This window comes from Trachinotus anak, unplaced genomic scaffold (assembly GCF_046630095.1).
Source record: "Trachinotus anak isolate AG129_WGS33_773 ecotype Australia unplaced genomic scaffold, CSIRO_AGI_Tana_v1 ptg000008l, whole genome shotgun sequence".
NCBI lineage: Eukaryota > Metazoa > Chordata > Actinopteri > Carangiformes > Carangidae > Trachinotus > Trachinotus anak.
Genome location: NW_027273859.1, coordinates 23,500,045 through 23,522,354, shown reverse-complemented (window position 1 = coordinate 23,522,354; position 22,310 = coordinate 23,500,045). Strand labels below are relative to the sequence as shown.

Below are 22,310 nucleotides of genomic sequence, written 5' to 3'. Positions count from 1 at the left end.
GCCAGTGGAGCTTACAGCGCCATCTTCCGCCTCCACAGCGTCACAAATCAACTTCACAAACGACGTGTAAACGCTTTTACTTTTCAATGATGCTCTGCCAACACGTCCCCATGTTATCCAGCTTGAAAAAAAAAAAAAAAGGAAAGCTCAAATAACACTGAGTCACATCAACAAACAGTGATGACATAAGGTTTATTTAAAGAAAAGAAGGAATAGCATGGTTTAAACAAGGGTGGACTAAATAAGAACTGCCTTGGGTCCCACAGCTGTCCATTGGCTTTTGGTAATAAGATAAAATGTAAGTCAACAACATTATCACTTATTATCATATATATATATATAGTTATAATTAACTCCTATATTTAGTTTTATTTTGAGAATCCTTCTTGGATATTTCCAAACAATAAAGTCACACATTTAAATAAAATTAGATTACAAGTTAAAATCCTGTATTAAATTTTTTATTAAAAGTTAAAAAAAGATCCATTCAAAGTATCAAAAGAATAAACATCATTTATGCCCTTTATGCCCTTTCATTCGGATGAAACTTTATTTCAGTGTTTATGAGGTGGAGCTAGGTTTTTCTTGTCTGTATATTGCTGGGTTGTTTAACCTGTACAAATGCTCCTTATTCTACAGCTGCATGATATTTTGTTTGTAAAGTCTTCTGCAAAACAAATTGTAGAGTAGCATGTATGGAGTAAACACATTAAGTAGCATAAAATGGAATTACTAAAGTAAAGTACAAGTACCTCAAAGTTGTACTTGAGTAAATGTACTTAAATACTTTCCACCATGTCTATTAAGTTGCATGGCTGACAACATTTTGGTATATAAAATATAAAAGGATACACATGTTCCACATGTGTAAATGTAACTTGTTACCCACCCTAACCCACGCTGTCCATAATATGCACAGGTTTAAATGTGCACATAAAAGGCATTATGTCATTTATTTCACACTTATACACACTTATACAGTGACTTCCCTCGCATCAATCCCCCTTTGGTTTTGGCATAAACACCATCTTCTTGCATTATTTTGTTTCATGTTGTGTTCCTTGGCCAGCAGCACAGAAAATATACTGTACATCTCCTCATGATTATTGCATGTAATAACTCAGTGCTTGCTTTCCCAGCAGATGCAAACACCATAACATTCACTTATGCAGCTAAATATCTGAAAGTCTTTGCAATCAGTCCTTTTAAAGTCTGTTCAAGAGTTTGCACCGCTCATTCCTCTTTTAGCCTCCTGGCTGTGCTCAAGAGGGTGAGGGGTATAATGAAAGAAGCTGATGTGATGAGAAAACAGGTCTGTGCTCCAGCGATCCAGTAAACTGTGAGGCAAACACAACAGTTAAAACAAGCACACTGCAAATAAATTCAAAGATATAGCAAACTATTTAAATTATGCTGTTAACAAAAAGTTAATGACCTAAATGTGATAGAATTTGCTGCAAGATAGAGAGATGAATTATATATTTAAGCATCTGATTTCACAAGAAGAGGATAAAGGAACACCTCTTACAAACAAATCTACAAAGCCAGATTGGTCATTGTGAGTGTTTTCTGTCATATTGGGAAAGTTTCCTCACCGGAAGATGATACAACTGGTCCCAGTGCTCTGGCTAAGGCGCCCAAACTACGCAGGATCCCCATCACTGTGCCTTTCTGACTGGCCGACCCTGCAGATAATCAGCAATGGTGTGCAGGTTCATATTATAATCAAAATGGCTTGTGAGTTTAACTGAATGAGAAATAATAGGAGGCTCACCGTGGTCAGAAACAAGCGTTGATAAGCATGGAACTACTATTGCAGCCGCTGTGACAAAAGAAAAGAAAAGCAAATTTGTGATATTGGGATAAACTGTAAACATATATATTTTGATTGTTTAAAAACATTTCATTCTGATTAAAAAGTAACATTTGCAGCAAATGCACTCTGTAGTTTAACCATTTATTATTTAGCTTTACTCTGACATATAAGCATCAGCTCTTATTCATCCCCTCGTTAAAAAAAAGTTTTGTAGAAAGTTTCTTAGACTCTAAGATACTGTTTCTACTGTTGATGTTAAATATCCAGATCACATTTACAGGGGTTTAATGTGTCTCAACACTCACCAAAGGAGTATAATGCCAAGCCAATGTACAGCATCGTTATATTCCAAGATAACCCAATGAGAATAAATGCTGGGATTAATGTCATGATTGCCTAAAAAACAAGAAATAAAATTCAGTAGAGAAGACTTTTGTGCTGCAGTGCAGTTTTTGATAAGTAAACAGACTCCTACCAAACGAACAGCCTTGATATGGTGCCCAGGTTTGATTCTACGAGCGTATCCCCCCTGGATCAACGCCATGATGACACCGATGAAGAAGAACATCTTCCCCTGCTGCATACTGTTGAGAGAACAATGCAAGGTCGCTGTACTCCATCAGGTGCATTCACTGCAACTGATGGAGTACAAAGCTTTATCTTTGAGTTTGTACCTTGTGAACTGGAAGCGCTGGTGAGTCAGAAAGCTCAGTGTGAACTCCAGACCAGAGAACAGGAAAAGGTAGCAGAAATAAACCAGGCCCAACACTTGAAGTTTCCGCATTTCTGTAAAGACATCCCCGCCCTTTGTCAGCATGCCAGAGTTCATTCACACTTCATAAATGGGTCAAATGGGTGCTAATATCTGCCTCACACAAGAATCCAGTGTGGAGGAGTACTCACTTTTATCTGAAGGTGGATCTTTGGTTCTGGTAACAGCTGAAAAATAGAACAAAGACAACGGGTTCAGGAGGTCTCTGGAGTCCCCGAACCCTGAAGACGAAGCCTAGGATGAAACAGGAAAAATTAAAATACAACAGACCATAATAGAACCTTTTATTGTTCAACAGAGGCTTACCAAAAACTAAAAGCTGCACAAGAACAGGTGGCATATGGCAAAAAAGTAGCAACAAAACACCACTGACTCTGGAATACGCATGTAAGAATTACAGAAGAAATACCTCAAACAAAGCATAAAAATATCAAAACAACATTTCACACTATGAAGCAAGAGTTCCGGCCCAGTTTTTCGAGTTTAAAATTCTGATTGCACTTTCAATAACAGACTTTTAAAAAAATACTTTTGGGAGCCAAAGGAACCTCATGATGGCTTCCGGAGCTGTTCGGAGTCTCAAACTGAGAAAATAAAGCATGAGAACTGCCTGTCAGGATGCTGCCCTTTCTCTGGGGCTTCCCAGACATTTTGGTGGCATTGCCAACTATTCTAGCCAGCTCATTCCTAAGCCTGCAGGTCAGAGCAAGACAGTTTACACCGGTGGCATTGTTATTAGCTCATAGAGTTTAAAAGTGCCATGTTCTTTGTATCATATGTTAAATCGGGGTTAGGGTTAGGGTTTGTCAACGCGCAGTGTGGATTTCTCCACAGCTAACCTTGACGTCTGTCGTGAGAGTCTCAGGCAGCATGAGCCAAATAAAGATCAAATCAGCAACACTGAAGGCCAAGGCGAGCAGAGCTGGAGTTTGGTAGAAGACATTTCCTGTTGTTCTGGAGCTGACGGCAAAGTAGGCCCCCATCAGAGGCCCGACGGTGAAGCCCATGGAGAAGGCGATGCCGATCATAGCCTGGTCGCAATAAAATGCATCTTAGTTTTGGTCACATTTAAGACAATAAGAAGGGCATAAACGGGCTGATCGGCAGTATTATGCACAACCATCAAATGTGAGGGTCAGAGCCCTGATAATTGATGTGAGTAAATACCACTCCATCTAGGGTGTTTTATGATTTTCAGCTTTAACAGTACTTTTTCTGTAACAGCCACAAATGTCTATGCCTACCATTCCTCGATTTCGCACTTTCGGGCAAGGCAGGTCGGCTACGATGGCAGTGCAGAGGCTGACGTTGCCCTTACAAATGCCCCCAATTACCCGAAACAAAAGGAACATGCCGAAGCTCCGGGAAACTGCCCACACCGCATAGGAGGACATCAGCCCTAACTGGAACACAAGGCACCCAATTAGACTCGAATGAATCAGCATTAATGGCATGTCATTTTTCTTCCACAATCTGTGCAATGATATTATTACTCTATTGCTCTTTTCTATAAGGTTCCCAGTGCAAATGAATACTGATTTTTTTTTAAATCAATAAAGACTTATGTAATACACATATACAATATATTGACAATAAGTTTGGCATTATACTCACTGTGGTGAGAATGAGCAGGGGTCGTCTGCCATAGTGGTCTGATAGAGCACCAGTTACAGGTGATGACAGGAACTGCAGCAGCGAAAACAGTGACCCGATCAGACCTGAGGGGTGAATTCAGGAGCTCACAAATTAAACTAGACACCTGGAATGGACCCCATTTTTGCATTATTATAATTCTATTTTTACTTGACCATAATGTCGCGAAGAGCAGAGCTGTACATGAGCTGCACAGAATGTGAAATCAATCAAACATGTACCTCCAAACAGGACACTGTTGTATTTCTTTTCCATAGGAATCCCAACAGCTTCCCTGAACCAGTCCACGATACTCTGCAGAGACTGATATACAACATCCTACCCGGCAGGAAAAGACAAAAAATATAACATCACACAGGGACAACATGAACACCAGGAAAGAGGTCAACTCAGCATGAGTCAGCTGCATACTCCCCCACCAGCACAGCCCATTGCTGCTAATCTAATCAGTCTTGATTTTATGAGGTAGAATCTTTGCACAAAGCCCCCTTTGTTTAAAGGGGCATCACATTCTGCACGTTGTCTGTCCGGTGAATCCTATTCACAGTCACTTTTTTTTTTTTTTTACTGCAGTTGTGGTAACTACAAACACCACTTCCACTTGTGCATATTTGTGTGCACGTCCAGCCGGACACAGGTGTCCTTATTGGTGCGACATTTCCATCTGCAAAGCTATAAGACAGGCTATATACACAGACAAAAACTGACCACTCCATCTATAATCAGTAGATCACATGACAAAATCATGATACATCACGGGATCTCCTAATAGGAGGTGGAGCTGTCGTTCTATGTGCGTGTATATAGCCTGAGTTTGGTTCACATGGATGTTTGCCTGACCTTGCAGGTCGAAACATTACACCAGTGAAAACTTGGGAATTTCTCCTTGTCCTCTAAATATTATGTCTCTTAATGTTTTGTTATTATTATGTCTGCTCTGACAACAATGAGTAAGTGCATTCATTTCAAAAGTGCATTTAAGTCATTATACTGTTTTAGTAGAGAGCAGCCAGAATAAGTAATTTTGTTAAAAAACAACAACAACAACAACAACAACAACAACAACAACTAACCCCTGTTTGTGCATAATGGTCCAAAATAGAGGGCAGTAGAGGTAGAATCAGTGTGAATCCCAGCAGGTCCAGCAGCAGGATGATAAACACAATGTTGATGACCTTTGAGAACGAGCCGCCATCCTCTGCAGATTTGTTTACGTCTGACATTCCTCCAGCTGAATATGATGTTTCTCCTGTTCCTGTTCAGAGGTAAAACACATACAGCACACATTAGAAGAGCAGCACCGCCATGAAAATAAATGCGTAACAATCAATTTACAGTGCCACCAAGCCCGTCTTCTCATCTGTAGGAACAGGAACAGGCAACGCCTTGATGGAGTACCACAATTAAAACAAACTGCTTCATTTTACAGGTGTGCTATTTCCTTATGATTTCCTTGAAGGTTTCCTGGAAAGAAATATGTTATTTTGAAATAATTCTAGGACAAGCACACCAACATTTTTACATTTCCTCAAATTTACATGAGAGATCTGCTCATTTCTAGCCCAAGCAAATATAAAACCATTATTCATTTATTATTAGAAAACTTCTTCCTCTGTGTTTTTTGAACTGTATGTAGGTGCAGTCCTTGGGGAAATTTACATACATTACACCGCTATCAAAATATGAAAGTTATTGGCAGTGGTGGAAATTACATATCCTCAAGTACAGTACTTAAGAACACATTTGAAGTCCTTTGACTTAATCACAGTCTTTCAGTAGCAGAAGGCAACTTTGTAGTTTTAACTTCATTACATTTATCTGACCACTTACTTTTCAGATCACTTACTTTTACTTACATAAAGTATCTGACAGTATATAAGGTAGCATACATAATAAATAATTAATAGGATATATATGATATGAAAAAACTCTGAAGGCGACCATAATGCTACAAGTACTTTAAGTACATTTTGCTATGGATACCTTTGCATTTTTACTTAAGTCAAATCTTGAATGCATGATTTTTACAAGTAACAGAGCATTTTATATATTTGTGTTGTTGCTTTTACTTATGCAAGTACTTGGTTTAAAGCATCCACTACATGACATATGTAAACGAATAAATGTTTAAAAACATAAATGGATTTCACTGAAGTTGCAGTTAATCAATCACACTTTGCATTTACTACATCTCCTTACAGCAAGTCATCAGGAATGAGAGGTGTTGCCCAAGGAAGGAGGAAACACTTACTGTAAATCCTCAGACCAAACTTTAACCCAGCCTGTATGAAGTCCTCAGTAAACGCACTGACGTGCAAAGAGTTTGTAAGTGGGTCAGGTTCTTCAAGTATCTTGCTTTCATCAAAACACACATATATATACATACACACACACCTACACGCATCTCCTACAAGTGGTTGCTTCCGCAGAGTGCAATATAGATCCAGAGATACTGGCCAATATCTATCAGCATCACCTCTTTTCGGACCTTTTTAACCAAACGATCAGAAACACTGAAGCCGGTTTTACTTACACTATTACCGCAGACTCGTAACCCCGAACCACGGATCACACGGCTTGGAGCAGCTCTGCCTCTTCTCTCTCATCAGCTCATGATTATTAGTCCACACCAGGAAGCGGTGTCCTCTTACACAGATGATGACAAGAAGTGTCGTAACCAACGCGCACAGTCCAAAATGCTGCCTTCAGGTGGTTCCCGTAAGCTCGTATTTTCTAGTTCTTGACTCGTTCAGGACTTGTTATAGTTATGTCCCCGGTTCTGTCTTTGGCTTCTCTCTCTCTCTCTTTCTCTCTATAACAGAACAGTATGCTCATGTAAAATTATGTACAAATAAAACTGTTAATAAAATGATACGACGGGTGTTGGAAGAACAGCACCACATTTATAAAGGGTTTATGATCTGTAATTAATGACTTCATCTATGGTTAATACATTTTTCCTGAAGCTTTATAGATGAGAGAGGCTGGATAACCAGCTGGGTAAAGCAAGCAACTGCCCAGGAGCTCCAAAAGCCCCAGGTTCATTTGATTAATCACAAATTTGATAAAGAACTGCCTCATTTGAGGATTTTCCAAAAATCTGGCAACTCAGTTGCAAGTTGCTCATATTAATGTTTTTTGATTGATCTATAAATCATTAATGAAGCCATTAAAATACATCTTATCAATCCCTCATAAATGGTGTTTTATCAGAAAGAGGTAACAAAAGAACACTGAAATAAACACATACAACATAATAGTCAGTCACTGAAGACAGAGAAACGAATACAATGAAACAATACATGTCCATACCATATTTAATATAAAGGCTATGGTAAAAGATTATTTTTCTAATCTACAGAAATCACAAGAATTCTCTATATTTGTTTAGAGGATATATCTTATGCTAAATTCTATTTACTTTAAAAGTGCTGTGCTAGCTGTAGAAAACCTGCAGCAGTGTCCAGTTTCTGTAGACATATTAGATTTAAACGTGGATTTTTTTATTGTCCCATGAAAATAGTGATTTTTCTCATAGCTAACGTTTGTGTAAGGAAAGTTACTTGGCCAAACCATGGAGTAATGTTTGGAGTGCTGAGGTCACGCACGGCTAGGCTAGGTGTGCGTTCACTCATAAGAATAAATATTAGAAAAAATGTTAATCGTAGTAATATCTTTATTAACTCTTTTACAGAACGTTTTGTGGAAATCTACTATATGTAAAACACAGAATTACGTCTCACCAGCAGCAACAAGTTATACTTAAAACAAAAGTAAATGTTACATGACAAAAAGACTTAAATGTAAACCAAGGCTTATTATTTACATGGAACATCAAACTTAATATAATTCTTATGAAGCTATTTACTTGCCCACTGGCAAGGTACACATTAGGTTCAAATACCCAACAGCACCTGAAGGCAGCAAAAGCAGTTCCACTATTAGTAGTATTGAGGTTGGTACAGTTCAAGGTATTGAACAGGGACGTTTTTATGTAACAATGGTTCACAGTGTAAAGATTTTTGCATTTAATGACAATGTGTCACACATTTTGCAGGTACCAGCTTCACTCAGAAGTTTTATTGATTGAAATCAAACCATATTCATAACATACTTACCATAAAAACATTTCATTGAAAAAGGTTTTAAAAATCTACAAAACAAGTTGTTTACGAATACAAAGTACAGTAAAAGAGCAGAGGACGGTTCATAAAAATAAAATATAGCTTCCCAAACCAAAATCAACAGCGGGAGCTGCTTCTGCCATCCGTGACGAGAAAATCGTTACATCCCATGTCGCATAATGTGACGCTTCAGTTCAGTGCTGTTTGTGAGGTTTCGTCCACAAAGCTCACAAGTATAAAGTTTCTTTTCTGTAACTAACGGGCACAGGACTTCAGCAGCCTCACCTGTCTCTGTGAATACACCTGAAAAACAAGAGAAATGAATTCAGGTTGGTGTCAAATGCCATTTCCCAAAAATAACAAGAATTTTTTGGGTATTTAACAGAAAAGAAAAGCAGAAAAATCTTTAAATTTGACAGTTTTGTTTGAAAACTTAAATGACTAAATTATTAATTATCAACAAAGGGGTTTCAGTTTTATCGATCTTTACTCACATATCGTCCTGGTTCCTGTGAGATTTAATTTGCTGATTTCACAAGTCAAAATCAAATGCCCTAATTGAATGTAAGAGCATTACAATTGAGAGGCAAAAATTATTCATGAGATCTGTCATTAAATGTGCGACGCTATAATGCTAACAGTTTTTCACCAGGCATTTGTCATACAGACTGAGACTCATCTCACATGATGAGTCCCAGTCTGCAATTAACTTGTCTTACAGTCTAAAGGCGCATTTATACAGAAAACAATGGGTGCAGGTGTTTTAATGTACTTCAGATGTTTGTGTTGACTTTCACTGTGCATTAAACTCAGTTCCTCTGTTCCTTCAGTTAAAAGGTCCCATATTTCACACTTTTCCTTTGTTTTATTCATAGGAAGATATATTTGTGGTTTTAAGAACCAAAAACCATCTCAGTGTGGTTTTTCCAGCTCCTCTCTCAGGCTTCTCTATGGAGCTCTTGCAATAACAGGTCTGTGAGCCAATCAGAGGAGAGGCTCAGAGCCTCTCTTCCGATTTGACTGTTTTCCGAGTGATCGAATAAAAACATGGCAGATTTCAGGTAAAGACTCAGAGAAACCAAATCCTGCACTGCTAGATGGTGGGTCCTGGTGGGCGGGGCTTGGGGGCATGGCCGAGGGTGGTGACTACTTTGTTGTGACATCACAAAGTTACAGACGTACTGAAGACTTGTTTTAAGGCTAAGTTTCTAAATACAGGCTGTGTGCATTTCTCTGTGGACTGAGCACTTTCATACTTTTACAGTATTAACAGATTGTAGTAATAGATTAATAGACCTGCTTTATAATCAAAGACATGACAATCTCACTTTATACAATAAGGTGCCTTTAAAAATCATTCATTTAGATTCACTGTGATCAATTTAGATTCTTACTTTTGTGCACATGTGCACTGTCCGCTTCCTTCGTCCCGTCTCCCTCCTCGTGTTCCTGATCCTTGCATCGGTTCTCACTGGCTTCACTGACCCCCTCATCTTCTTTGTCCTGCCTCTGCTCAGGATGATCATCCTCTTCTTCCTCTTTGCAACACCCAAGAGGTTGCGATACCTCCTTTAGATATTCATTCTCAAGAACTGGCATTTCTCCATAAAGGTCTGTCGCCTCCTCACTGTTTGTCTGATTGCGCAGTTGTTCCTCTTTGCAGTTTGTAAGTGAGAGAGCTGAGCTCTCCTTATGGCTCATCTTAAGCTGCGCACAGCTGGACAGAAGAGCTACCGAATGCCTTTCAACTTTAAAACTCTCCTGACTCCCGCTGTTGTTTGCCAGCATGTGATTTTTCTCTGCCTCCAAATTGACTTCAAGTTTTGGGTCACGGGCCAAAGTGATGCTTCCCTCTTCACCTGCCAACTCGCTTAGTGTATTATCGCCACAGTCTGTGTCAGAGTTCTGCTCTATCTTAACCGTTCTATCCTGATCTGCCTTTGTGTGTATCTTACGGATGCTGTCATCCTTATCCAACACGAGGATGTGACGCAGTATATTTTCTTCAACTCTAGCCTCGATGTTCAATGTTCTGTGCTGAATCGCCTTAATATGCAACTTGTGGGCTTCAGTTTTAACAGCAATTTTACCACATGTTGCTGAGCTGCCCTCTGCTGCCTCTTCTTTTTGCTGTGTGAACATTATCCCGCTATCCTCACTTCCTCTAACTCTGGGTCGGGCTTGATTGTCATTTGTCGTCTTCTCTCTCTCTGGACTGTTGCATTCCTCAAACTGGATATCTGCATAGTTCCCTCTCTCAACATTTGATTCTACTATATCTTCTATCTGCTGTCCTCTTGCAGTGTCTGACAAATACACAATCCCTGCTTGTCCTTGTGGATTCCACTCATGCTTTGGATATGCTTCCTTCGTCTGCAGCGTTATTTGTTTATTGTCTGCTGGATTCTCAGCTTGTGTCTCATGTAGACCTTCATTACAGTCTGCAACAAACTCCTCTGTTTCTACCTCCTCATTCTCCTTGTGGCGCTTAGAGTTTGATGACGGTTCCTCCTCCTCTTCGGATGTTCTACCAACCCTTGCCTTCAGCTGATCGAGGCAGACCTGACCCACAAGTTCATGATTCCTCTCAACCTGTACAAAAGAAAATCAAAAGTCAAACTACAAACTTACAAAGGACACATACAGCCCACATCCAGCGGAGGAAATATTTCTACAGGCCTAGAAACAACTTCTGGAAATTAGGAATCTGTGTAGAACCAGGGTCTAACTTTATCTCCTTTATTTCCTTTCTGATGGGCCAAGAACTAGTGGGGCTGAATCTGCAGTGCTGAGGGACTTCTTGTCAAGTTTATTGGAATTAAAAACAAAATTATATTGGTGGGTACTAGAACTGACCAAGTTTATACAAATGAGCAAAGATTACCCACATGTGTGCCATAATTTTGTTATATATATATATATATATATATATATATATATATATATATATATATATATATATAAATTATTAATTAATTAATTAATTTATTTATTTTTTTTAAATTGGACTAATTTTCCTAATGTTCCTGTTTATGACAGGAATCTGCAGAGGAGAACTTAAGTTGCCAGCTTAGTTGCTGTGGCCCCATCTTTCCAGGAACTCTTTGGTCGAAAGGAGGCTACTCCCCTAAGGCAGGGGTCAGCAGTTGGGCATCTTCTTTTCAGCATGTCTCATTGCAGGGGGGGCGGTGGAGACACACTCCCAGATGCTATCAATGTTGTTTTTATTTTTGAGTATTTAATTTCTTTAAGAATAAATCTGATTTAGGGGAGACCCGATAGCCCAAGTGGTTAGGACATATACCACATGAGCGCAAAGTCTCTGAGCAGGAGTCCCCTGTTGGAATTCCGGCTGGCTGGAATTTGCCCTGCATGTCATCCCTCTTCTGTCTGTCCCGTTTCCTCTCTCTCTACACTTGTCCTATCAAATGATAAAGGCATAAAATGGCCAAAAAATAACCAAAAAAAGAAAACTGATTTATAAAACTAGTTTTTATTATGAGTCTACATTGTTACCTGCAGGAGATTTGTGGAATGTTTTACAAAGGGGTTTGATTCAAATTATTAAAACAGAAAACTTTTCTTTAATTGGGGAGCGCATATTTTTGTTGGAGGGCCAGATTTGGCCCACAGGCTGCTATTTCCCTACCACTGTTCAGTGAATAACTTTTATTCCCTAGAATATATTTTTACATCAGCTTCTGAAAATGTTAAACAAAGAAGCTGCCGACGGTTCCCTTTAGTTTTTAAAATTCCTGCACTTTCAAAGAGAATAATGTATCAGTTCTTCAGACACAAAGGAATTCCAGCTATGTAAAGATGGCTTTAGCATCAAATCCTCACCTGATGCTTATCACTCAGGTGTGCCTCCAAGTCGCTCAGGAGAATGCAGTCGAAGTAGCACAGCCGACACTTGAAGGGTTTGATGTCGTTATGCCTCCTCATGTGCGAGCGCAGGTTTTCAGCACTGCCGCTTGTGAAAGTGCATTTGTGGCAGCGGAAGACGATGCCCTGAAGGTAACGCGACAGCTTCGGGCGACGCACCTCTATCGGCACAACACGTTCCTCTGAAAACAATTGAGACAAAGAGAATCAATGTAACAAGACAAATTAGGATTTGAGTGGGTTGGGAACACAGAATCCTGTCCAGCATCTAACCTACCACGATGCAAGACGATGTGATCGATCATGTTGTTCTTGTTCTTGGTCTGGTAGAGGCAGAAAGGGCAGCGCAGGTCTTTCTGATGAGTGGGCTCTGACTGGCAGGTAGCGTGACCCCTCTCCACATGCATCTCCAGGGTTTTCCTATTGAAAGGTTGGACAGACACGTGACGAGGACGCGTGTCAGGTAAAAGATGTGGAGAATGTTTGGAGATATCCTAAATGACAGGTTTATGAAAAATGACAGAGATTTGCCAACTCAATGAACATTTTGCTGACATCATCACAGAAATTAGGTGCCCTCTTGAGAAACAATAGCTCAGATTTAACTGAAACAAGTGAGCTCCACACATCCTCGATATGGCTGACTATCTCTACATGAATCCCATGTTCAAATATTAATCAATTTCTGAGTAATATTTCCATGGAGACATTCTCTGCTCACCTTTACTTAAACACTAAATATAGTTATTGAATAAAAACATATAAAGAAAATGTCCAAATTCCCTCCCTATTTTCTATATAATGCACTATATTTGCTTTATTGTATCAGAGAGTCTGAGCTGTGTGAAAAATTTTTTCATCACACTGAGGATGGATTTTATTTTTATCATTATTAATATTATTATTATCTTTATTTAAACTCCAGGGTCATTGAGGGCTAGGGCCCTCATTTACAATGACATCGAGCAAATCCAAATAATAAAAAGATACAAGGTAAAAGAGAAACCATCAATTAAAATAAACACATAAAAGCCAAGGGTTACCAATGCATTAATTTTAAAACTGTTTTGTAGTGAGTTCCAAATGGTTGGTGCAAAAAAGCTAAAAGCACTTCTTCCAAGTTCAGTATGAACTTGAGGGACATGGAGAGTAAGCCAGTCATTGGTCCTAACTAACATGGAGGTGAGATATGCAGGCAGTTTTCCAGTAAGGGTCTTGTAAATTTAAACACATGAAAGATCAGTTTTATCAGCATTTTATGATGCTGATTAAACATTATGGAGAATGCACAGTGGTTTTCAGATTCCAAAAACATTCCCTTTTTCACATAAAATTGAATACTGGTGGCTGCAACTTACCTTAAACCAGTGACGAAGTTGCAGTCCTTGCACCTGAGGACCTTCTTCCCGTGGCGGTTTAAGTAATGTCGTCGCATACTGGACAGGTGTTCAGTGCTGAAATTGCAGAACTCACAGTGAAGCAGACTGTTCTCAGGTAACTCAGTTTCTTGCAGGTTCGCATTCGACGTGACACCAGTCTGTGCCATCAAGCTGTAGTGGTCCAGCTGTCGCTGCACATCTGGCGGCTCCAAGTACAGTGATTCTGTTAAAGTAGAACAAACCATGGACCGTCAGTAGGGCAACTAATGCAAAAAGTGTGTATTTGATATACATTTTGACAGTTTATACACATTATGATTTATAACACATAAGAGGGACTACTTGCCTCCAGCCACTTCAGGTTCTTCATCAGGTTCAGCCAAATTATTCTTGTCCTCTGATGAGTTAGGAGGCTCTTTGAGGGCCCTCTGAGCATTCTCCTTGTCTTGGCTGTCAGTCCTTACACGATCCATAATGACATCTGGGCATCAACCAGCAACACATACATGGCACGAAAAAAAAACATCTCATGAAATATCACAAAGCAAGTGCGGTGTAATCTGTGCAGTAAAGTGAATTAGCTTCAATCTATGGTAACTCTATGGCAACATTTATGATAAACACTGTTTTTATACTGAGAATGTGCTCAGAATGAATCCAGATTAGTTTAGTCAATAGAAGACCCACAACTCTTTCTCTTTTCCTTTCAGTTGTTATTTTTACAACACAGCAACATGTTCAAGTTTAACTAGTTACAGACAAAGCACATTGTGCACTTGAACAGTCCATATTAAAAAATACTTTGCTGGATTTTGGTGGTTGTAAACCATTGTGATCAAAACCAGCTGGAAGAAACAGTGCCGGAGACACCAACACTCATTCAGCAACTTCTTTTAAAAACATGCACGTCAGTATTTAGAAGACATCTGATGACCACTGCCAACTGTGAGGTGCTCATGTTGCTCACCGTGATGGTTTTTCATAAAATGACTCTTCCACAGGCCCAAGACCGTTGTCCGATAGGAACAGTAACCACATAGAAAAGGCCTTAGGGTCCCAGATTTGTACAGGACGTATTTGTTAATGCTGCAAAGACAATGCCGAAAAAAGAAAAAAAAAAACCACAAACACAATCACAATAAGCTCATCAATAACTAAATATACATTAAGGTTCTGGACATAAAGGACATCAAATTTATGAAATGTATTTTTCATTTAATGTGTTAACATTATAACTTTGAACAAAGTACTTGTACAGTATAAATTAGCTTTATAAAGCTATTTGAATGTGTGTAAAGGGCACTGAAACCATGGAGGATACCTCATACATGTAAGTGTGATCAACAATGTAGCAGTCATACGTAGTATTGCTTATGTGTATATGTGTGTGACTTTTGTTTTGAAGAGCTTGTATTATAATGGGGCAGTATTAAGCAATGATGAATGTAATTTTCAACATTGCTAAATGTTTGTCTGACCCACAAAATCTTATTCTTACTTGAGCTTCAGTGCTGAGGTAGGCAGATTGTTCAGTTTCTTGATGGCTGCCAGGGCGGCATGGCTGCGCTCATGCGAACGCAAACCTTTCAGAGACATGAATTTCCGCCCACACTGTTTGCAAGTGTGTTTGTCGTCGCTTGATTCCTGCTCTGGCTGCTCCAGATCAGTGGGTTTTGAAGGGGAAGACAGAGGACTTTCTGGCAAAGTGAAGGTCTCTATTGGCGTCACATTCCACTGGGTCAGCTCCTCCACTGTTTCCAACATGGGCAGTTCATCTTGCCTACAGAGCTGGAAATTAAACACAGCAACAGTCATCAGCCTTTAAAACTTACTAGTGTAGCTCAAGCATGCAACAGAAGATCAAGAATGTAAACGATCATATGGGCAGAGTCAACTTACGTCAGTGGATGTGGTCTCTGGTGTTGTTGCAATGACAAACGGTGCCTTTGGCTCTGCAGCTGCTGCCTTCTTCATCTCCTTTGCTCTATGGCGATCCAGGTGGTGACACAGCTTTCTGATTCCATTTAATAGTTTATTGCAGTGGGCGCATTTGTAGACTCCTGTGCTCTTCTTTGGTCGTTGTGATAACACAGTAAAGTCTAATTTGCAATCTGAGCTGTGAAAGCTACCATAGTGGTCAATGAGCAGATGAGATGAGTCAAACGTCAAGTTTGGACACTTCTTACATTGGACGTGTGAACCTTCCTCAGTTGCAGCTTTGGGCAGGTTGCTGGGCATTTTGCGTTTCCGTTTGTTGTACTTCTCCAGCACCTTGTATGTGGTAATTGAATCCAACCTGTGAGTGTTTTTGTAGTGACAATACAGGTACTTTCGACACGCTCCTGCGTAGGTACACATGTGGCACTCATACTGTAATTGCTGGTTTTGCACTGAAGGCTGATATGTCTCAGGAGAGCCCGGTTGTTGACTGAGGTCACTGTCTGTGGTGTTCATGGATGATGTTCTGTTTTTTAAAGAAGCAGCCTCCAACACTGAGACCTCTGAGCCTTGGCAAGGCTGTTTTTCAGTTTCACTGTCAGCTGAATGTTCAGAAGCCGCTGACTCAGCCTGGTTGTGGTCCCTGTCACGGTGGATTTTCAGTTTTATCAACGATTCATGAATTTGTGGGCATTTTTTGCACATGTAACCTCTTTTATTAGAACCTTTTCCAGTCGTACACCTGACCATGTCGGTTACAAGTATTTCATCTGTTTTAAGTTCATCTGCCCTGGCTACGAGGGCCGGATGCTTCATTTGGCAGTGAGTGAGCGTTCCATGGTGGCTAGCATTCACATAGGGACACTTTGGACACCTATAAACTAATATTTTGTTTTCTTCTGTTGTTGTGCTAAATACTTCAGAAGCAGGTTTTGGTAACTGAGCTAAAGGGCTGTCTGGAGATGTAAGTGCTGAATTCTCTGGGACCTGTTTGCAAACTGCTGGATAGTATTTTAAGTAGGCGTCCTTTCCGTGCTTCATGATATAATGGCTTCCCAGACGCTTTTTCATGAAATAGGAACTAGGACACAGGACACACTTATATTCACGTTCCCTAACCCCTGGAACAGATGCATTCCTGTGGTGAACACGGAAGTGCCTCATGAGCGCAATTCTTGTGCTGCAACTGTAACTGCAGCACTGGCACTTAATCACTGCGTATATTTTTTTACGTAAAATGGGAGCCTTCAATGCCGATCTTCTGCTGCTGTGGGTATTCGATTGTTGCGTTTTTCTTACAGCTGAGGGTTTAGAAGCTGGTCTGAGCGTGTTTGGCACAGTCTCATTATGGTCGTTCTCACAGTGCTTGTTCAGCTTCTCCAGCGTGGCACAGATTTGAGGGCAGGTTTTACACATGTACCCACTAAATCTCAAACTGTCACCGGGACCTTTCCTTTTCATACTGTCACCCAAGCTGTGTAGATGTGTTTCATCCACGTGAAGACTGTCGGCCCTGGATACAGAGGCAGGATGCCTCATCTGGCAGTGAGTGAGAACTCCGTGATAGTTGGTATTGATGTAGAGACAATATGGACACTTGAAGACATGCACACGAGTTTGGATTTGTCCTTGCTGTCCTTGCTGTCCATTAGATTTTTCTGTCACAGCTTCTTGGTGTTTCATTCCACAGTGAGTATTGAGACCACGACGGGTGTGAAACTTTGCGGGGCAAAGATGGCACTTGATCATCGGGGGAGATTCTGACGCTTCACCAGATGAACCATGTGACTTGCCTTGGCGGGTGTCAAATGACGCTGGCATTTCATTGTGGTCTTCCACGTGGCTGTTTGCACTGGGTTTCTTGCTGGTAATGACGTTCAGGACTGAGCCGTCTTCCTTCAGAGTCCAAGGATGAACGGCACGGTAGTGGTGTGCGATACTTGACATCGAGTGACCTCTAAATGAACAAGCTCTGCATGAATACCTCTTGGTCTTACTTCGTCCTAATCTTTCAGATAGTGAGCTGCTATCAGCACCAGCGCTGATATCATCAGTCTGCTTTATTTTAGGTTCCTTCACTCCAGGAGGGGGTATGTCAGGCCCAACGTGTAACCTAGTGTATATGTACTTAAAGGTCAATTTACGTTGTGGGTGTTGTTCCTGGTAGTGCTTGTGGACTGCTGCTGCAGTTATGTGAGAGAAAACACAAATGTCACAGTGATACCCTGACTGCACCATTCCTTGCTCAAAACACCATCTTAAAAGCTCAGTGATTGAGCGATTTGTCCTGTGGCTTCTCCACATATGCCTCCTTAAATGATTCAAACACTGACTGCTGTATGCGCATCGATGGCACTTAAGGTTCCTCTGTGTTTGTGTGGCTCTCACTGAGGGTGACGCTGAAACTGACGAGTCTTTGTAAAGCATCTTTGTCGTCTTTTTCTTTCCTTTTATGCCATGAGATGCATGATTAACTTCTTGGCTTGCAGTTGTTTTTAGCTGGAATTTCATCGCCTGTTTGAGAACCACTGCAGTATACCGATGGATTTCTTCAGTCTTAACCTCAAATCCGTGATGTCTTTTGAAGCAATGCTTCAATACATGATTTATACTATTCTGCCTGTAGTTGCAAAAGGGGCAGAAAACCATAAATTCGTCACCTTCATTCAGAAGTGGCAGTGGTAGATGAGTAGAAGAGCGTAAGTCCTTTGAGTTAGATTTTGAATTTTCAATTTCATCACGAATCAAAGCTGTGTATTCAAGAATACTTTCGCAACTGGAATTAATACTTTGGTGAACTATGGCTTGATGGTTCAACACTCCTTTTACAGTTGGATTTCCATAGTTGCACCTTTGGCAGTAAAACAAGTTTTCAGGACATAGATAAGGGTTAGACATGGAAGCATCTTCTACATTATCCTCTTCATGTTGAAGCTCTTTTTCACTACATACCTCAACCCGTTTGCTAGTTTTAGAATCAGAAGACGTAGTACTTGCTGAGCCCTCAGTTTCACTTTGCAGTTTTTTTTGCATCTCAGCACTATACAACAGTATCTCTTCAGTACCCGTTAGTCCATGCACAGCATGTTTTATGTTATGATGAGCAGCAACGCTTCTGATGTTGGTACTGGAATAACTGCAAAACTGGCAGTAGAACATTTTAATTGGTGAACTGGGGCATGAGCTGTCCACTGCGGCAGACATCTTCCTGTCACGTTTGGCAGGTGATGTTGTTGTTTTGCTTGTGTCCTCTGCCGTTTTCACTTCCTTAGGCTTGGGAGTGTTTTCAGAAGCATCCGGTGTGTGCTTCAGATTCAACAAATTCAATGACAGCTCAGCTTTGTCTTTTGCTTTTTTAGAAGAATCTAAGATGTCCTTTGGAGGTGTAGAGTTTTCTGCGACTGTCACAGAGTTCTCAGGCATCATCTGCGATGTTATATGTGATGTGACATGAGCTGACTGTTTGATTTTGTCGATTGTGATGGCTTCCTCTGGATGGCTTTTTTGATAGTGGACATGCATAACAACAACTGACTTGTGACTAAACTTACAGTTGTTGCAATGATACAAAACCATGTCGGCTCCTTTGGAGGTGGGATGTTTGGGAGAGGGCGTTCGTGCATTCGTGGGAGAACTCTCCACTGATCTCTCCAGGCTGCGCGCTTTCTCACGTGGATTCGAGTGCGATGGTCCTTCCTGGTATCTGGTCGCTGAATATCTGCAATACAGCAAGGAATCATCCACTTTATGTTTTGGGTGCTTTTCCTTGTAATGTTCTTTCAAGGGCTTTAAAACATTGGTGGTAAATAGACACACAAAACATTTGAAAACCAAACTGAGCTCACTCGACTGCTTTGTGAAAACTCCTGGGGCCTCTGGGTGATTGTCTGTGTAGTGTCTCTTGAGGTCAGGAACACTTAAAAATTCAACTGGACACTCCAGACAACGAAAGGTAGCACTCTCATCACTTGGCTCCTGAATGTAGAGAGCGTTGTATCTTATGTAAGGGTGGTCATTTTGGTAATGGGTAGACATACTTCTGATGCCCACATCGCTGTAGTCACAGTGCTTACAAAAATAAACTTTTGTGTCTCCATTTAAAAGATTAGCCATCTTTTCTTCTTCATCTTCGCTAATTTCAAATGAAAAGTCTGTGCTGCTTGATGATTGTTGTTTACTTGCCTTTGCCTTCTCTGGGAGCTTTGTCTCTTTTTTGCTTGACTTTGCCTTTTTAGGGGGGCAACTCTCTGAGCTTTCACGATTGGTCCTCTTCCCGACATTGTTAGGAGCTGGTTCTTTGATTTGTTCCTTAGGGTTAGGTGGTGCCAGGTCAGTAATTAAAAGGTGGTCATTTAGCAGAAATCGGTCAGAGCCTTTCTTAGTGATATCAATCATGGACTTTGCAGTGACTTTAAACACACCACTGCTGTTTGGGCTGGAGCTTGAGGGAGATTCTTGTAAAATTAGGGTTCCTTTGGTGCTGTCTATAAGCACTGGGCTCTCAGCTGACTTCACTGAGGGTTTCCCTTGTGATCCAGATGCTGCAAAGTACTTGGTGATGGTTTGTAATGGCCTCTTGTATGTTTTCATATCCTTTGATGAGTTAATTGTGCTTTTAGTTGTTGAGGTAGCTTTAACTGACAAACTCTCCTTTGCCCCTGCAACTTCCTTGCGCTGGTTTGGCGAGATGACCGTTATTTTGGTCTCCTGGTTGTCAGAAATGATTTGATTTCCCAACCTGTTCTGATTCTCCGATTTATTACTACACCATTTTTCATGTTTGTTTAAGACGTCCAGGCTACAAGCTTTAAAATCACAGTGCTGGCATAAAAAAAGATTTCCCACACTGTTGCTTTTGTTGCCAGCGTTTGCTTTGTCAGTCTCGTGGTGTTTTAAACCAGCGTTTCTGAGAGCAGTATCGACATCAAAGTCATGCACCTTGTTGAGATGTTCAAAAAGGTAGACTTTGGATTTGAAGATGAGTGTGCATTGATTACATTTGAAAGACTTAACCAGGGACTCTTCAGTGACAGCCTGATTGGGAGTCATGCGGCCAGAGGTGGAAAAGTGCATTGAATCTGAGAAGGTGAATAACAGATAACAATGAATACTCAAAGTATTTTGATGCACTACACTGAATCAACATTAGACATTGTAAGAAAACTGACTGTAGTAAATACCTTGTTGCATCTTGCATTCCTCCTAAACCCGGAGTCTAGTACATAGGACACAGCAGTGACAAACCTAAAGTATTGAAAGCAAACGTTAATGCATTGCTCAGGGTTCACAAACAAATATTTGGTTTCTACTATGCTTCCCAGCTGATATAACTGAGTATTGTGCGTTGATTAAGAAAACAAGACACGTACACCAATGCTACTTTTCTCAAGCATGAAAGACAATCCAACTGGACAGCAGTGCCACAGCGGTAGCAGAAATACCTGAGGACCTCACTATTTATCCCAGTTAGTTAAGTTCAACAGGAAACAGTCGTAGAACGACACAACACAATCGAAAGGAGAAGCGGGCGAACAGAAACTCGCTAAAATACTCACCGCTGCACACAGACTACGTGCTAACGCAGGCAGACAGACACAAGATGAGGTTTATGATGTGATGCTTTGAAACGCTGCTGCCGACAACATGAAGCGAACACAAGTTTCCGCCATTTTTCCCGCGAGTGCAACTCACTGCTTCCTCTCGCAACTACAACTTCACTTCCGGCGAGAGCCACTTAAGCTTCAAAATAAAATCCACTTGACGCGCTCATAAATGACAAGTTAGAACTAAATTGAACTAAATGTTTGACAGCTTAAACGAAAAATATTTGCAGATATTATCCTGTTGACTAATCATGTTATAATTTCAGCTGTTATGAGATTGTTATTTCTGATTATACACATGTAGCATATTACCGTTGTAGCTGTAGCTTTACTGGTGGAGCTGGTTTATTTTACACCATGCCTATACCTAGGTGTGCCCACATGCATTAGAGGAATATTTCATAGGCTACATACTCTCATCATTGAATGGCTCTTTTAGGTCCCTCCCATTAAATTAAAAGATGAAACTTTTCTAATTTTATAGCAGATCAAATAAGTTTCAGTTCATTTAAATTCAAACATGCATTTTACCCATGCATTTTTCCAGAAAAGAATATTCATAATAACTTCTTTATTAACTTGTTTATTTATTTGACATTAAAAGTAGAATATAGAAAATATCAAAGCAGCGCACAAGCACAAATTGATGAAAACTATAAAAAAAAAAAAAAAGTATACAAAAAAAAACAACAGCAATGAAACAAATATTTGACATTGTAATTAACATAAAAGGGCAAGACAATGTTAATATTCTTCATATCATGTTGTGTTTTTATTATTTCATTATTTTTACATTTCATAATTTAATCAGGATTACACAGTCGCCATTTGGGAAGCTTTTATTATGAAATCAGAGACAAATTTTACCGGAAGTACTTAGTTTTCGCTTGGTAGATAACTTGCTATGTTAAAGTTACACTATATTTTTCAATATGCTTTTCAAAATCCTATTCATTTTTTGTACGTAAGGTCTATGAAGGCCTCATATTCCTGCAGGCGACATGACACTGTATAGTTATTAACAAGTTTAACCACAAAGCAATCAGCCTTTCCCCTAACTCTCACCGCTGTGATTGATTGTGATTGATCACCCCCACCCCCCCATGTCTTCCCCGCATGCTCCCTCTAGTGGAAAGCATG

The 22,310-nt window shown here is 40.2% G+C and overlaps 2 protein-coding genes across 5 annotated transcripts; both read right to left on the bottom strand.

Moving 5' to 3' along the window:
• Window positions 1-445: 445 nt before the first annotated feature.
• Window positions 446-6,891, bottom strand: mfsd10 (major facilitator superfamily domain containing 10). Of its 3 annotated transcripts, none has more exons than XM_071483648.1 (13): window positions 6,775-6,891; window positions 5,315-5,496; window positions 4,463-4,559; window positions 4,203-4,306; window positions 3,833-3,991; window positions 3,428-3,619; window positions 2,720-2,822; window positions 2,491-2,602; window positions 2,292-2,400; window positions 2,122-2,212; window positions 1,775-1,822; window positions 1,596-1,685; window positions 446-1,337 (listed from the first exon to the last, which is right to left on the bottom strand). In XM_071483648.1, the coding sequence occupies exons 2-13, from the start codon at window positions 5,462-5,464 to the stop codon at window positions 1,234-1,236; spliced, it is 1,359 nt and encodes a 452-aa protein (XP_071339749.1). In that variant the 5' UTR covers window positions 5,465-5,496; window positions 6,775-6,891; the 3' UTR covers window positions 446-1,233. The 3 variants fall into 3 exon arrangements, with proteins under 3 accessions (XP_071339749.1, XP_071339747.1, XP_071339750.1); XM_071483646.1 differs by lacking the exon at window positions 6,775-6,891 and adding an exon at window positions 6,493-6,668 and having other exon boundaries at window positions 1,089-1,337; XM_071483649.1 differs by lacking the exon at window positions 6,775-6,891 and having other exon boundaries at window positions 1,089-1,337; window positions 4,203-4,274; window positions 5,315-5,474.
• A 1,008-nt stretch (window positions 6,892-7,899) lies between these two features.
• LOC139624489 (zinc finger protein 462-like) lies at window positions 7,900-21,285 on the bottom strand. 2 transcript variants are annotated; one of them, XM_071483641.1, is made up of 12 exons: window positions 21,123-21,285; window positions 20,748-20,811; window positions 19,413-20,645; window positions 15,529-19,285; window positions 15,128-15,417; window positions 14,597-14,715; window positions 13,976-14,110; window positions 13,609-13,852; window positions 12,528-12,670; window positions 12,209-12,432; window positions 9,760-10,957; window positions 7,900-8,668 (listed from the first exon to the last, which is right to left on the bottom strand). In XM_071483641.1, the coding sequence occupies exons 4-12, from the start codon at window positions 19,141-19,143 to the stop codon at window positions 8,526-8,528; spliced, it is 6,111 nt and encodes a 2,036-aa protein (XP_071339742.1). In that variant the 5' UTR covers window positions 19,144-19,285; window positions 19,413-20,645; window positions 20,748-20,811; window positions 21,123-21,285; the 3' UTR covers window positions 7,900-8,525. The 2 variants fall into 2 exon arrangements, with proteins under 2 accessions (XP_071339742.1, XP_071339741.1); XM_071483640.1 differs by having other exon boundaries at window positions 15,529-20,645.
• Between the last annotated feature and the right edge of the window lie 1,025 nt (window positions 21,286-22,310).